This window comes from Caloenas nicobarica, chromosome 6 (assembly GCF_036013445.1).
Source record: "Caloenas nicobarica isolate bCalNic1 chromosome 6, bCalNic1.hap1, whole genome shotgun sequence".
In the NCBI taxonomy this organism is placed as follows: domain Eukaryota; kingdom Metazoa; phylum Chordata; class Aves; order Columbiformes; family Columbidae; genus Caloenas; species Caloenas nicobarica.
In genome coordinates, this window is record NC_088250.1 from 17,723,999 (window position 1) to 17,741,624 (window position 17,626).

Consider the following 17,626-nt stretch of genomic DNA (forward strand, 5'->3'; position numbering starts at 1 on the left):
ATGAGAACACTAAATTATTAACAAATATTCTCATTTTACCATCATATGCCAATTTAGATAAAGGCAACATTTTGGAGTTTAACAACAAGTTTATGTAAACAACTTACAGTAAGTTCTAGCATACGTTTTGACATGAAAATACAGTTTAAAATTACATTTTTCTTTATCATGATAATGAAAGGAAAATGGTCTAGAAAGAAGAAAAGCAATATCAGGGAATGCATGAGGGCATTTTCAAGTAAAAGGTCATTGACTGTGAAGCAAATAATTTGAAGACAGTAGTGTAATAAAATGTTTTGCACTTTGACTGTTTTGCATTTCCACAATTTGAATCATATTTACTATTTCTGAAAAGTTTGTGGCACAGTTATGCCCATGTCTGCAGCAACAGGCACTTACCTTGCTCAGTTACTTTACTCTCTTATGCCAGAGGTCAAAACAGGGCACAGCATGCAGTCGTACGTACTTCTGTCCATTAAAAGAACACTCCAGGCATCCATAGACTGTCTCCCGTTTAGAACTTCCCATTCCACAAAGGACACAGGGACCTTTGGGGATGTTGTTATTAAGTAAATTAATTCGGATATGAGATCCTTCTCTGAGATAGCTTGTAGAGACATCAGTCATGCTCGCAGCTTTTTCATAGTAATCTGTAAAGAGGTCCTCCAAGAAAGCATCAGAGTCAGCAACAATATCCACTACTCTTTTATCTGAAAAAGAATGCACAAAAAAAAGGAGCAATGATTTGTCATTACATATTGAACTGTTTCCAAAACAATCTGTCAATCTGATAATGGAAATAACAACTGATTCACAAAACCATTCTAAACATGCCATATTGTAGATTACTTCCCATCAAAAGCTGTCGTGAAAATTATTCTTTAATTTCACAAAAGACATTGACAAAATCCAGAAAATTTTTCTATATGACCTATATAATTACAATATTTTTAGAAATACCCTGAAAAGACAGGCATGAGGCAAGCTTTTGAAAAATCAAATCACAGCTGCGTATTTTCCCGTTTAACCACTCTTATTTTTGCATTTCTAGTTTTATTTTCTAAAAACTAGAAATGCACTTTTTTCCTAGTATTTACAAAAAAAAAAAAAACCAAAAACAATACTTAAAAGGTTTAGAAAATTTGGAGGACTTCATGTTGACCTCCTAGTAGAGGAGCCAGCATCCAAACAGCCTGGGAAGAAATCATTTTTGGAATTACCTGCCTTTTTCCTCTTTCTTCAGGGACTGATTAGTTTAGATCGGATGACAAACTTTCAGGCAGCTACAGCTACTGAGATGTATCACACCCACCAAACATTTATTCCCTCAGTGTGGACTGGAGCACCACTGAAGTCTTGGTCCACAAAGCCCTTTGGTCAAGAACAGGATGCAATGGAGCAAGGACACCGACACAGAGCAGCCTTCAGAAGCTCATCACTGTTCAACATTTATCTTCACACCCAGATTTGCAGATTTTCCAAATAATTAGAACAAGGAGTGTTAAAAGTATAGGATCTTGTTCTGAAGAATATATAGCTACAGGGAGTGATACTCAGTTTTCTTGGATGTTGGGTTCATATCAAAATGAGAAAAGGGAACTATGATGGTATCTTGCCCATGTCCCTGCCAGGTAAACATACAGCCTAAAGAGTACATCCAAATATTTAAATGAATATTGTTTGATATTTAAACCCAAAGAGTTTTCCCCGAAACATTATTTCTAGATTATATAGTAACTTGTATTGCGTAACATTACCTATAAAAGACAAATATCTGAAATAGGCTTAATGTCAACTGAAATTAGTTGTGTAATTACTCCGTACCGGTTTATCATCAGCCATAAATTTTTATTTTAAGATCTTTAGAGTTTCAATGAACAGCAATACCATAAATTTGTTATCTGTGAAAGTCAGATGCTCAAATGTAAGTTTTAATAGCATTTCAATACACAAGAAATTAAGAGGTACATTTTTTCAATGAAATTTTTGTCTTTAAACATTCATCTTGCACAGAAATTAAAGAAACAAAAATACATTCTTCATGCATTAACTAAGACATTTGGATATAAATATCAAAAGTCATACTTCGATGAAACAGATTAGTCTTTAACCTCCTTAATTTGGTCAGTGAAGAGGAGCCAGATTTCTCTTTTTCAAATCCACCTTTTGAAATTGGAGTCACACACAATTCTGTAAAAATTAAAAATAAGTTTTTAAAAGAATGAAATATTAAATCAATAGTTGCACAACCGAGTTTAATATGCTTACTAATCTACAAAGGTAACGGTAATTAAATTCAGCATTGCTAATGTTTTTAATGGCTAGTACCACATTCTCATACAAGTCTGCACACAGAAATAGTCCACAGAACCAAGTGAGACAATTTTAAAATGTTGGTGGCTGTCAACATACACGCTTGGTTTGGTTTTTACACAATTTATGGCCATGTTAAGGGACTAAGATAGTCAACATTACACAAATGGAACTCCCACTTCTGAAGGAGAAACATTTCTATAATCTCATGTGAAACAAAAAATGAAAAATAATAAGCAAGGCTGTGACTTCTGGAGTCGTCTCTTTAAACACCAAATCAACTACTAAAACATTTTTTTAAAAAATAAAAATAAGTAGCACCTAAGTTTCTATCCATAACTTGAACGAAAACCTTTAAAGTGAACTATAAGGATAGTCAATTACAAGGAATTGAAAAAAAAAAACTGTTTTGAACTTTTCTCAGTTGGGAATTCTCTTTAACTATGCAAATACAAATATCAGCTTTATTGATTATTTCACTGATAATGACTGTAGCAAAAATATCATGCATGTACCTGCCATTGGATTAAAATCAAATTAAAACACTTTCAAAATTGAAATTAATGTTGAGCACTATGGAAGTGAATATAAAGAACTACCATACTGTATTGTCCTTTTTTACTTTTAATCTAGTAATTATGCCTGCTTTGGAGTATATTTAAAGTTTTTACAGAGGGTAAAGGTATCTCACAGTTCAGTAGATAGGTGCTTTATAATGCAGAGTTCCTGCCCTGGAAGGTTTATGCTATGCATGCCAAAGAGTATGGAGCTGTTTGCAACTTCTAAAACATGGTGCTGCACAGATCTGCAGAGGCAGAGATCAGCTCCCTCACCGGGTCTTTCATCTTGCTATTTACAGAATGTTATAGAGAGTCAAGCAAATCCTGAAACAGCCGAGTGACTCTCACAGTGGTTCCTGTACTTCAGTACACAGGATTCTGGTGGTTAAATCTTTATCTAACATGACTCCAGTTGGTGAGGAGTTTTGCATTTGATGTTATCAAGTACTAGATCAAATCCTAAAACTGACTTTCTGGTTTATTAAAAACAATGTTGATAACATTGATAAAAGTTACAGGCTACACTTTAATTAGTGCAAATAATGTAAATACATAAGTGCTATCGTTTCCCTAAAAGGAGAATAATTAGTTTTCAGTAATTGTGATTATTTCTTCCTAAATATCTTCAGATATCTATATACGGTAATGACATATCAGACTGAAATTAAAGCCCCAACAGAAAAAAATGGTAGCTTAGACGTTCTGCACACTTTCTTTTTACTTGGATCTTTTTACTTGCCCATTTTATGCAAAACTGATCAGATGGTCTCATAAGCCTGTTCCTTACAGGCTAGAAATATAACAAAGTGATTTTTTGTTCCGTGCAACTGCAGGATTTAAAAAAAAAAAAAAACCATACTTAACTTTTAAAAAACATTTCCACAACAGACTGTTTTCTTGTACCTGCCTTGTTTATCTTTTCAAGAATTGTTTCAGTTAGAAAGTCAGCCTATTTATGTGCATAAATTAAAGGCAGAATATTGTATCGGATCAGGGCTTATGTATATTCAGAGCAAGAAAACTGTTTTAAAACTCAGACCATTATAAATAATAGCAGTAATGACAATAATGCACATTACTTACCAAAATTACCATCCAAATGAATGTAGAGTTCAAATACACTAAAAGCAATAGTTGTATGAGCAGGAAAAACAATGGCTTTGTCGCGCCCTTTATGATTCTGATCTTCAATAATGTGAAACTATGATTTGAAAAGCATCAAAAGAAAAAACATTACAAGTTTAAATGAAAAAATAAACAAAATAATATTTTAACTTTATATATTGAGAATTATAATGCCAGGAGGAAGCTTCAAAAATAAAGATCAAATTTCCCAACTAAAGAATTTTATATTAATAACTTTGCATTGTAATAAAGTTTGATACAGAGATAGTAACAACTTGCATCGCTCACTGAAAATTACGTGAATGATTTATAAATACTAGTAACAGGCAGACCTCAGAAGATTTGTAGGTTCAATTATTCATTCAAACAGAGAATGGGAGGAAAGAAGAACATAAAACAGGGAGTAAGATGCCAACCCTTGAAATAATAATAACCTGAAGTTCCAACATGTTATAGAAGATTAATATAATAATGAAAGATAAATTATACGCTTCTTTGTGACTCAATCTAAGAAGAAAATTCCACATTTTTGCCATGGCTTCACCCAAATCTATGGCTCATTGCCTAGCCATCCTTTCGCATGCATTTCCCATCCCTCAGTCACATAAGCAGTACTAACAGAACACCAACTTCTAATTCAGTTTCCATCAGTGCCATAGTATTGATTTACTTCAGATTTTTTCCTGACCTTACATGAGTAAATATGCAATTAAATCCAACCATAAAATTTGTAAAAATGAGCTTTTTGTGTTTGTTCATTTAAGTTACAGAATTTTGTCAAACATATTTACCCTCATCATCTCTCCACGCATCCCGGTGTGGACGGTTAATGAGCACTGCCTTGTAGTTCTAATACTTTCCATGACCACACACAAAATTTCCATCCTACTTTTTTTTGATTGATGGACTAGACAATGATCAAAATTTATTTTTCTAAAATCAAGAGGGAGGCAGGAAAGAAATTCAGAGATTATTAGCAATTTACAAAACAGCTAATAGAACTAGTAACTTTAAATCAGTAAACAAATCACCATAACTTCTGTCTCATGGCGGTAGCACAACTGACTGAAGAGGCCTCTGGAAGCTTAACACTGATTTTCAGTGTTTGGTAACAAAAGCCCTAAGCAATTCAAAGAAAGCCAGTAATGTACAAATGTTAGAGAAGATACGTGAGGCATCCTGGCAAACTCCGTCTGTCCATCTGACACTGTTCATAGTGACAGTAAGGAACTGTCAACACACATTTTTTTAAGTGATATAATTAATGTCAGTAAGAATTTATGGAAAATAGATAGTAAAAGCAATGGCTGTAATGTTCTACCTTTGGGCTTCTGTAAAGCTTATGATGATGGAATGTTTTCGTTAGAAGCCTAAATGCTGCCTACACAAGCGGGCATGTACTCAATGGATTAAAAACTGGTTGACTGATATGTGTCAACTGTAACTGAAAAAAAAATTATAAACATGGAACAATCATGAATATTTTTATCAGGAGACTAGGACCTCTTTCCTCACACCCAATTATTAATTATAATGTTCAGAGACTATAAATAAACAAGGAAAAGGTAGGTACAGAACAAAAGAGGTTATGGATACAAAATGACATTCAGTGCTTGGTAAATAAATATAAGGAAACAATATATTTTCGAAAATACTAAATGTCACATCATGCATAGTAAATAATTTATTGGGATGCAACACTGGGATTCACTGGGATGACATTGTGGCCAAGGGATAATCTTTGAAATATTAACTCAAGAATTACACCTAGAATTAGTCGCATCATACTTCCATGTGTTTGGTATTTGTGCCAGCGCTACAGGAACACCAAGTTCGGTTTCAGTGTCCACAGCTCAACAAGGATGTTGGAAAAACGGAGATTGCATTTAGAGAAGAGTCACAGAAGGTTATGAAAAATTCAAGTAGATAAACCTCCTTCGATTTTCAAAGAAAAGGCTGTGTAATAACCTCATAAAACCTTGAAGTACCTACATTGGCAATAACACATATGTCTCTCTGGTTCACCAGACAAAGGCAAAGAAATCTTGTTTCTGAAACATGAAGTTGGGTAATGTCATTTGAAGTAAATGTCAAATTTCCAATAGTATGGAATAACATAGATAGGACCTTGGAAAGACTCTTCCTCTCTGGATTTTTTTTTCTTTTTCCTGAAAGATGTTCTGTAATTTAAACAGCAACTAGGTCAGAAAAATTATACAGTCTGTGTTATACAGAAGGTCTTGTGTCTAATCCCAGTGATCTAACTTGAGACTCTTAGAAAATACCAGATTGTGGCTGCTATTGACTGGCTAAAAATAATCAAAACCTAACCATTTCAGAGGTACAACCTAACTGTAGGAAATACAATTCTGGAAATAGAAAACAAAACATGTAATATTACCTTGTAGTAAGTTCTTTGAGTAATGTTGGTACTTCCACCTCATGTTTGGTCACTATGCCAAATGAAGCTTTAAAGGCAACAGAATCTGATCCAGCAACATCAAAACCAACTTCATTGATTATTTGATTTCCTCTTCTACCATTCAGTGAAACATCTGATTTATCTTCATAGTTGAGCAACTGGTAAGACGAGATACCTGAGTAAAAGAAGATAATCGTAATGTGATAAAAAGTCCAAACATAGTCTTCTTATATTGCATTATATATTTGTAACAGGCCATTTTAATTATTTAATTTTTTAATAGAATAAAGGTAAAGAAGAGAATAAACGGTACAGTTCCCACTGTGCTTAACTGTTTCAATGTGAAACTCAGAGCTACACTGAGCACTTATTTACTGCTATTACTACTGATGACTAAGGAAAGAGAGCGCTTCGGGGTCTGAGGGATTTCTGCGCCTCTCTGGCAGAGCTGTGCCCATGCTCCTGCATGTGGTACGTCCTGGGCATGAAATGGTGACTAGGGCCATTTCTACACTTCTGTGCTCGTCATTATTCTCCTAAAGTACTTCTACCTGTAATTAGGCTGTTGGTACTTGTATAAACAGACATGTAGCGTGTTCTGGGTTTAATGACAGAGGCTCTGTCAAAATGGTTTAGTGGAGGCCACATAGAATATTAAAACTAGGAACAAAATGAAAGCCACTGTGTGTAAAATAATGTTAGTGAATTCCAAATTTGGTCTGCATGCAGTAGAAATGAACCTAATATTTCTTCATTTTTGCAATATGTGAATGAGATGTGAGTCTGCCAGTAACATTAACTTTGCCTTTTACCTGATACCTCACAATTAGAAAGACTTACCACACTTGCCATGTGTGCCTGACGATTCCAGGGACTATGTTAGTTTATTTTGAAAGAAAACAATGGATTAATTCCAAATTACTTGAAAGTTTGCATTGATCTATTGTACAATAAAAGGGTAGGTGTCAAAGCATGTTTATAATGCTTTCTTTAGAACCTCAAATACATTTCCATTATAGTAACAGAAAAATATTAGAACATATTGCTTGCCAAATTAAAAAGAATAAAGGTAGAACACAGGGATTAGGTATCCAAAGGAATCCAAATATATTTGAGAATCTGGGGTTTACTTTTTTTTTTTTAATCTTTTGAAGCTTTTAGGACAAAGTGACATTATAAAGTCACCTAGTATGAATCCTCTTCATCTTTATTTTTAACAAAAAAGTTCACATATTTTTCATAATGCTAAAATATTGCAAATGCTTGTATTTGTCCAATAAAAAGGGAAATTCAATTACAAAGTTCTTTGCTTACATTAAAGGACAATACCTTCTGCACATGACATCTAACCTTTACAGAAAAGACTATTAAGCTTTCGTGAGGTATTTTAATGAGATTTTGCAAACTTTTTCTCAGACTTTTAAATGAGATTTTTCAATTTTTTTCATCCTGGACAAGCTATCCGACTTGGCATGAATGTCAGACTGGTAGGATTAGTAGGATTCCAATATTTTTCATCATGTTTGCAGCCTGGAATCACCCCTTCGTGGGGTTAAGCGATATTTGTGTTTTCTTGTGCTCATACTCGTTTGTCTTAGTAGAGTTTTCAATTAATGCAACAGTCGTGCAATTAATGTGATTGATGCTTTTTGCCAAAATGGACCTTTTTTCAAAAGAAAATGCAATGAAACTGTTTTAAGAAAACATAGCATGTAGGTATGAATTATACAGACATTTCAAAGGAAGGTACAGGAAAATGTAGGCAGTAGAGTTCAATTTTGCACCTCTTAATTCTTACAGAGTGTCTTCAAAACTTTCTGATATTGCATAGCAAAGGCAATTTAAACACAGTTAAGGTCTTCAAATACACACCAAAAAAATGACAAATGTGGAAACTAATCTTACGGAAATCCAATTACTTCAGTCAGATAGATGATGTCAAATGCTCCTGCCTGTGCAGAGCCCAGTTCAGCACCAGGGATTACTATAATAGCACGGAACAGCTGCAGAACTAGGCCATTCTTACATATTTAAAAGAAAGTAGATAGAGAAAAGTGAACATTAAACCCAAATTTTCAGTAGCAATAATCAACATACATCAATACATCTATCAGAATCTGTTGTGACTTGTGAAAAAATACAAGGCTTAACTGAACTTGTTTCGTATTAGTTCAGAAAATATCAAGGGTTTTTAATATAATTGACTTGTTTATTTCTATGCTTTTTTCCATAGAGTTCCTATTTCCTTTTTTATTTTATCAGCTTGACTTGTACTTTTTTCTTAAACATTTATTACGTGACTAAGCAAGACAATTTTTATTACACTTGTACTAAAGAACCATCATACTACCTGCACAGTTTAAACTATGCCTACTGTTCTGTACCTACTAGAAAACATGCATTTTTCCACTTTGAAGAAAGGTAGAAATCTTACCTGCAGAAATTTCTTTCTCCCCTTGAAGAATATCTTTTAATGTGAAAGGTGTTGAAGCAAATTTAGATTTTTTTGAAAGTAAACATTTTCTTTTCTTAATCACGAGGCTCAGAGGTTGGTATTTATCAGCTTCACTGAGGCTGGGCACTGGAATTAGTCTTCCTCCATCACCAACCTGTTTAACAAAGTTTTTGGTTGCAGCAGCAAACATATTATGACATTAGTAAGGATAATAATAAAAGCCTCTGTATCAAGTGTAACTTCCAGATGACAAGCCCATGTTTAATTCTTTTTACAATGTTTTTTCGAACAAATTAACATATTAAAAGAAAAAAAAAGAAAAAAGCCGTCAAACTTTTTTTTTAGATCAAGTTATATTTTACTTTGAAAGAATCAACAGCATCTTAACTACTCAGCTTCTGTGATGTATTGCTCAGGAGCTCTCTCAAAGACCTTCAGTTAAGCTCTCTAATTCCATGTGATGAATAATGCATTCCCAGTGTAAACTGATAGGGAAATGGCTGCTTATTCCTTGGCAGTTAAACACCACTGTTTGAAAACAAAATTCCCAATCTTAGAAACAGAAGACAGTAGCTTTTGCAGCCCTCAGGTTCCTGTCGGGAGCTATTGGTGCGTTACTGATTATCGGGTGCTTGCTGCAGCTGAATTCTAGTGTTTTGCCAACAACAACCAACAAAGCAGCCCAGATGCGCTCCAGGAGACCGCCTGAATTACACATCTGGGAAGGCTGGTAGGTCTGCAGAGAGAGTATTGCCTTTCAACAGCGGTTGCATGACCTACCTGTGAAAGCTCAGCTGGGCTGTAGCGGTGCGGGGTCTTCGGAAACGCCTGGGCCAAGAGTGAGACCAGCGATGGCTGGGGGCAGGGGAACGGAGGTGGGCTTTCATTATTTGTTACTCTCCTCCTATGGACCCAGCTCTCTGTGACCCAAGGGCTTGTTTTGAGACAGGCCAGCTGCATGTATTTGGCTCAGACTGAGGAATTTGCTAAATTGTGAAAATCACGCAAAATAATAAAATTGCAGACAGAAGTGAGGTTATCGAAATGGGGTTAAGGAGCAGTTCAAGGAACCAAGAGGGAAAACACTAGTGTAGAAAGATATAAATCCTAAAGAGAAAAAAGTAATCAGTAGACAGTCCATGGAGGATCTGTGATGGACCCATCCCCACGTAAATGATGACTTGTTTTTCTTGCAAGAGTGGTGAGGAGACAACTGCTAAGCCTTGTAGTACACCTTCCAGACACTCCTATTGCAGTTACAGTAGGTAAAACACCAGCCACAGGCTTGTAAAGTTGCACTTTAATATGAATGTTAACCCTGGTTGCTGGGTAAACAGTTTTGTTTTGTTGGCTTTTTTTCTGAAGTAAGGTTTTCACATGAAAGCATTTTATGGTCTGTTTTAATAATAAAATCACTTAATTAATAATTTAACGTGTTTCAATTTAGTTCTTTCTAATAAATCCACAACTATTTTTAAATGTTTAGAGTATCAGGAAGTCAAATAAAAGGCAAAAAGAGGAGTATATTACCTCAGCTATCTAAGATTAACGGAAAGGCTACCAGAGCTTTCTGCTTACTCCTACATTTATACAGTCCTAAAATTACATTCGGCCCATTGATGGCAACCATGAGGCTGATGTGGCCCCCCGTGAAAACGAGTTTGACACCCCTGCTCTAGAGGGTGCTGATAAATCAAAACTGGTGGTATACAGACTTTGAACTAAAATAATGCGAAATGCTGCAATTCAGTCTGACTGTAATTCATATTACACTGCACTAACAGATAAACCCTGTACATATTTGCTCAATCAAAACATATTAACAGAACTTAAAAGATTTTAAAGGAAAGGAAAAGCTAAGGAAATTCTTAAATTAAAATTTCCCATTCAGTCATGATTTAGATTTATCTTCTATATGTCTTATAACTGACACGATACTATTTTTCTAAAAGTTTTTAAGCTCAGCTAGCACTGTTTATTTAATGTGCATTTCTATTTCTCTTGCTTAGTATGTGATCATAGATCATACTCAGTCTGATCCTAGCACTAGTTCTGACAATGAATAGTTTCATCTGATATGTTTACGTGGTACTCCTGTTACTCCAACACCCTATAATCCACCAGAAATGCTGCAGCAGCTGTTTGAATCATCCTCACATTACAGATCAGAGGAGTGCAACTACATTAATGTTGTCACATTCAAAAAACATTTTCTAATTTTGTGGCATCCAAGTGAAGAAACCTAAGATATATTTTTTTTTTCCACCAGTTTTGGCCATTTTGGTACTTCGCATATAGGTAGAGTTATGAACTTTCAGCATTTCTGCAGCCCTGGCGCCCTCTCAATTAAAAACACGCTGTGTATACGTCATGCCTGAGTCAGCACCTGAATAAAATCTTGCCTTGTCTCGCCAAGTTGTGCAGATGAGAGCCCTTGCCCATACACAGATTCAAGGCTCCCTCTGGGGGGTGCCAGGGCTGTGACCTTCCATACCCCTTAGCACAGAACAACAGCGACAGGCATCCCATCGGCCTTCACCACACAGGATCCCTCACAGAAGAACAAAACGACTTTTCTAGCCCGATCTTAGCCCACCTAAAGGAATGAGGGCAGACTTGAACCCTCACCAACAACCAGGCACCCTTTTAAAAAACAAATGAACCAAAAAATTCCACTCTCCCTCCCCACCCAGAGTGGCTAGCATCCATCTATGATGATCTTTGTTCTTAAGTGAGCCCACAGACAAAACCATTTCCTCCCATTTCCCTGTTTTCTTGATCAAGATAATACACTTTGTGTTACCCCTTCTCTTTGTAATTATATACCCTCCGACTGTTGCAAATAAATCTATAAATCAAGACTCTTACTGTCAGAAGCCTCATCTGCTGATTCATCTGTAGAGCAGGTTCATCTCTAGTTGGAAGGTGGAACTCTGTGCAAGAAAAAATATGAAGTGATGTAAAGATAAAAATAGAGAGTAGCATCTGCATTATACGGGTTTTTTAATGGATTTTCCTGTCCCTATAACTCTGGCTTAACTCTCCTCTCCCCTCCTAACTGCCACCCTCTTCTGCTGCTGTTTGGGTTGTCCATCCCCAGCAGACTGAAGGTGTTTGTGAGTTTGCCTGAGGACACCACAAGTCTCAACAGGATGAGCAGTTTCAAGGTAGCTTGTTCAGCTCTGCGTTCTGCAGTTTCTTTGCTGTATCTTCTCCTGGACTAATGGATTTTTAAAACTTCTCTATTATTCTTAAACATGACAGCACAACTTATGACTGTCCGGCCGACAGGACTAAGACCACACAGCTTCTCTGAGCCGATTTTCGCACTGCAGTGGTACTGCAATTCACGTTTGAGGCATCATGTGAAACAGGCTTTGTCTTTCGTCCAGCCTCTGTGCGGTAGGTTTGTGTAGCCTTTGCTGCTGCCAAAAGCACTCTTTCCAGACACCTGAAAGGCTATTTTATGATATTTATTCTTCTGCTGTTATTGCCGAAATAGTAACAGTGACTGCAATAATAAAAGACCAATGAGTTTTGGTAACTAAAGACTAATTATTGAAAGAGAAACTTACAATAGAAAATAATCAAATCCTTAGATGGAGTTTTTGGTCTAACCTCTCTTTCTCTAAAAAAACCAAAGGCAACTCAAAAGGGATGGAAGCTTCCTGAATATTCACTCTAACGTGATTCTCAGTCTCCATATAAAACAGACTTCAAGTAACTTACAGAACAGCAATATTTCTAGAAGATGGTATTTATTTTCTTTCTTTCAAAACAGAACTTGACAGCTTCAAAACTTGTTCGTATGTTTCATTTCCATTAGTAGTTCCCAATGCATTATGAGCTTTGCCTCCTTTCCTCAATCTGTGTTAAAGCAATCTGAATATTATATCTGTTACTCCACATATTTATCAGATCCTTAGCATTTACTTTATGCTTTTCAAGCACTCATAATGTAATAACACGAAATTCCATATATTGAAATATTGAAGCGCATTTCCAATTTTCTACTGCAGCTTAATACGTTTATAAAAGAGAGCTTGTTAGCATCAACAGACAACTATTTAGTCAAGCTTTATTGCAAAATTTTAGGGATACAAGGTTACAGACAGTATTTAAAAGTCTTGTTAAGGCTGGGATTAAAAGTGGTATCAAAAACCTAAGGCACTCTGCAATAATATCAATGGTCTAAACAGAATCAGCCCAGTTAACATCCTAATTAGCTACTAAAATAATGCATGTAATAAAACTTGCCTACTTTGAGAAATTATTTTCCAACAGAAAAACAGGGTAGAAATTGTAAACTGATATAAACAGAAGATTCTGTCCATGCAGACCATGTTTCTATATTTGGACAATATGCTGTACACATATACACTATTAAGTTTCTTTCAACAAAGAATCTTCATTACTGACTGAAACCCATACCTTGCATATGTTGATCAACTCACTAAGATTTTGCACTAACACTTGTTTTCTTGCAAGTTTTATAAAACAAGCACAGAATTATCTTGGAAACAGTTAACTATTCTTCTGTGATCTAATGACCATCACAGAGTTAGCTGGATGAAGACCCAAAACTGATTGCCGGATTCCTTGTTTTGCAGGAGGATGAGGCACTACCAGCTGAACTTACTGAAGATCGAATGCTTATGTCACCCTGAAATCAAGAAATGCGGTTTACAAGAGGAAACAAGTTGAAAATACTCAGTATGGAAGCTGAATAGCAAGACAGTTTAATTCATATGCAAGATGAGTTCTGTTTCTTCAGAATGAGTCTTAGCCATGGAGTCATAACCGAGCGAGAAAGTATTAGCTATATATAGCTGAGAATTTTGATGATTAAATACTGTATTTTTTCCTTAGAGTGTATTGATATGAACCTGGAGATGATTATACTTAATAGTAAAATCCGGAGGACAGTCCTTTCTGCATAAACTTTGAGGATGCAGGATGCTTTTTGTAGTTATCAGGTAACTCCATAATAATTTTTGTATTATTGTTAGATGGTTATCCGACATTATCTTTGCAGAAATATTGGATATCTGTAATTATGGGGTGTCTAAAGATGTATTCATTGGCTGACCTAAGCCGCATGCAAGCTAGAGATTTGCCCAAGGAACTGAAAATGTGGAATTATGTCACTAATTTCAATCCAGAAATCTAGAAATCATCTGCAGATGATTCTGATGTTTCTGTAATCCAAATGAACTTATCTGATTTTAATATCATAAAATTAGCAAGATTAACCAGTCAGTTCAGGGGAGAAAAGATGTCTTAAGTGCTAATTGACTGGATAAACTGAGTTGGTGTTTCACTTGAAAAGGTTAGGACCAAATAATCACTACCAAATTATGCTGGCAATTTGTTTAATACCTTTTTAGTGTATGAAAAGGTGCTGTCAGTTGCCAGATCGCCTGACCTAAGTGCCTTTGTACTATATTACATTTACCAACAGATCTTTGCAAGAATTTAACATCTAAATAACATTAAATAAAATGCTATGGAAAAAAATACTTGCTAAATTACATAACTTGCCAGCAGATGGCATGAGTATTTCCCTAGAAAGCAAGGATCTGTACAATATAGATCCTGTTATATTTCAGGAGGTAGCAAAAATAAAAATTTGTGGGACCAAATATGGTCCTTATTACATATATGCATTTTTTTTATTACCTAAGTGGTTTTAACAGCACTTGACGCTGTCATGCTGAATTCCTCATCTAGCAGTTTGTTTGGGTTACTGGGGTCACTTGGCATAAGGCTTGTGGTGATTGCTGCTCTCAAAGCATCATGGTATTAAGAGACCAGTGTGGGAAAAAAATAAGTTAAAGCAAGATGAAGGTTTTCAGCAGAGATACTTCCATGTTGGATTTCTTTATTATATAGCTCAAGTGCAGTGAAAATTTTAAATCAGTTCACAAATGCTATTTTAATTATGCAGTATATGGGAAAAATTAAATTAGCTCTGGCAATATTTCCATTTTGTGTAGACTTACTTTATTAAGCTCTCAATTTAGTAAAGCAGTAAAAAAACGTAGTTACTGCTTGTGTATCTGAAACTTAATTGGTTCCTTATGGAAATCTCTCTGGGCAGCATGATAAATAGACTGTAACAAAATTAGAGAACTCAGAAATTCAAGGAGGCAACTTATTAGAAGCCTAGTCCTAAAATGTTATAAGTTCCCCATATATAAAGTACGTTTTACTTCTTGTGGAGCCAGATTCTTTTGAATATTCCACTATCTGTAGTCTCAGGAGAAAATTTTAATAAGAAGCTTCTAGAGGTATTTTAATGGACTTTTATGTTTTATTTATATGGGAATTTTGTGGGTAAACAGTTTCTTCACCAATTAGTGTGGATTTGAAAAAAAAATTAAAAGCTGCGGGAAACTGTTGTCGTTTTCTGTACAGATATCTAAAGCATACTGTTAGGGCTGTTCTAAATTATATTCAAGGTCACTTTTAACAGTCTGTTTGGAAAGCAGATAACACACACTCACTATTACTATGTTCCCCATATAATGCTCTTCAGGTTTACAGCTCGAGTAAACTCTGTTGGAACCTCCTTCTATTCTCTGCCACAGAACAGACTGCAATAATACATATTCGTAGTCCATGCTACAGTACACATAAAAGGTAGATCTCCCGCCAGGAGGTCCTGTATTACAGCGTGGCATTTGCCCAGCAATTAAAGTATTAAAAGCTGCAGAGTACTGTAAGTGTTACATCAATGAAAGGCTACAAGATGTGGAGTTCAACTGGCTTCTCTATGGCTTTTGGTTGACATCATCCCCCTTTCACCTTTATACAAGAAACATCTGTTGACTTGATGAAAAGGGAACGTGCTGCACAGTTGGCTTCTTTGTACGACTTCACTGCCTGCTCACCAGAGCCATGTTAGTGATGAAAAGGAAACACAAAAGAGATTAAGGAACATATGTTCTGGTGATAGTTTTAAATACTCTTCCACAGAATTACCTTTCAAGTTTCAGACCTTTGTTCACAGATGTGTGGACTGCTTAATCTGTGTTTCATGTGTCCATCTTTAAATAATCTCTTAGATGACTATCACTGGCTAAAGCGTATAAAATATCCCAGCTTTTGCTTCTTTGTAATTGCCCTAATATTATTGGCAGTATTTTTAGTGGGCAGATGGATGTGTTAGCTGTGAAGCATTTACTAATAAGAAACGCAAAAGTGAGACAGCAAGTTTGCATTTAAACTTGCTACCAATGAGAATCGGGCACATCTTTCAGCCAAAAGAAGTAATATGTTACATAAACGTTACTGCAGACAATGAAGCCACTTTCATCATCCAGCATTATTAGCTTGTGAAGGCAAATCTGGAAACAAGCAAGCCAGTGTGACCTAAAGTAGGTTTAATGCTGCCTTTCCTTTGGAGGATGCTGCTCAAATGGTTAAATCCTTTTTTTTTCCAACCTCTGTAAATGGCTGTGGCTCTGTTAGAGGACAGTTTTGTGGGGTTGCGCATCCACCTGTATGACGATGCAGAACTGCAGCTGCTGCTTTGCCACTGTCTGAAGACAGACTACAGAAGAATTGCCTACTGTGATATAATGCATATTGTCCATGTTAATCTGTCTGACAGGCACTGGCACAGTTACCTCTATTCAATACTCCCTCCAGTAGCAGACACAGCTTGTTCCTTGCTTCTTCTGTTTTTAATCTGAGCACCAGGCTTGACCGGGATTTATTTTTGGCATTGACACTAGCTGTCCTGTGGCACTGGGCAATCAGCCTCCGTCTATGAAACCTACTGTGAGTAGCTGCGGTAATATATCAGTTCCCCAAGCAGGATACTGGAAGAACTAAGTGTTGTAAAGTATTCTAAGACCTTTGGATATAGAGCATTTATAAGCAGAAAAAATGAAGTAGGTGCTTGTAGGGCATGCAAGAAATCAGTACCCTCTTTGATAATGTCCCCTATGCTTATTCAGGCTGCTCCTTTTCGTGCTAGGAGAATACTTCCTCATCTGGTTTCCTAATTTTTTTTTTCGCATGTGTAGGCATAAAATAAGAAGATACTCGAGCAGTTTCCAGATACTAAACATTTTAACAGACAGGTCACACAAAATTCTTGTCACCAAACATAAAAAGCAGCCTGACTAATACTGTTGTACTAGGTTGGCTTATCAGCATTTAAGTGAAATCGGCTCTTGAACTGGAATTGAAGGACGTATGTGCCCTTGTGCTATATCACCTCAATTTCTTTGACTGCTAAATGTAATTTCAGGCCCTCAAAAATAACCCATATAAAGAGGAACTTAAAAAGACAATCCACACCTTAAATTTTGCCAGTTAAAGAAAAATAACTCAATGTCCTTACCAGAACTCATAGTCCATTTGCAGTCCAACTGAAGTGTAACCTTTTGGAAATGTTAATTATACTTTTTTCCCTCCACTGACTTGTCAAAAAACCTGCTCAAGGAATACGGAATAGTCATGAAATTGGAGCTAGCAATTAGTTTCATTTCTTTGCTGAAGGAAATATAACCTTTTCCATGTGATTACAAATGTAATCTAATCACAGGTAAAAAACATCTTCACACCAGATTCACGTCTGTAACATGCATTTATGCATACTTTATTAACTTGTTCTGAATTCTTTTTAAATTTACCATTAGTAATACAATGCTTGGGATATAGATATGGAATATACAACCTAGCCTGTCTCTTAGCTACTCTGTCTAATAGTTACATCTTAGACCTAGCTTTCAGAAATAA

General features: G+C 35.8%; 1 protein-coding gene across 1 annotated transcript; it reads right to left on the reverse strand.

Moving 5' to 3' along the window:
- Window positions 1-408: 408 nt before the first annotated feature.
- PJVK (pejvakin) lies at window positions 409-11,809 on the reverse strand. The gene is made up of 8 exons (XM_065638078.1): window positions 11,744-11,809; window positions 9,656-9,861; window positions 8,855-9,029; window positions 6,400-6,595; window positions 4,790-4,931; window positions 3,957-4,074; window positions 2,086-2,190; window positions 409-710 (listed from the first exon to the last, which is right to left on the reverse strand). Exons 2-8 carry the CDS (start codon window positions 9,833-9,835, stop codon window positions 409-411), a joined length of 1,218 nt encoding a protein of 405 aa, XP_065494150.1. The 5' UTR covers window positions 9,836-9,861; window positions 11,744-11,809.
- Between the last annotated feature and the right edge of the window lie 5,817 nt (window positions 11,810-17,626).

What these genes read in the sequence shown, in the direction of transcription:
- PJVK (XM_065638078.1), bottom strand. Translation starts at nt 9,835, where the DNA reads ATGCAGCTGGCCTGTCTCAAAACAAGCCCTTGGGTCACAGAGAGCTGG. An exon ending in GCCCAGCTGAGCTTTCACAG is followed by an intron (nt 9,030 to 9,655) that starts GTAGGTCATGCA and finishes TTTGTTAAACAG; the next exon opens with GTTGGTGATGGAGGAAGACT. An exon ending in TGCGTGGAGAGATGATGAGG is followed by an intron (nt 4,075 to 4,789) that starts GTAAATATGTTT and finishes TTCAAATCATAG; the next exon opens with TTTCACATTATTGAAGATCA.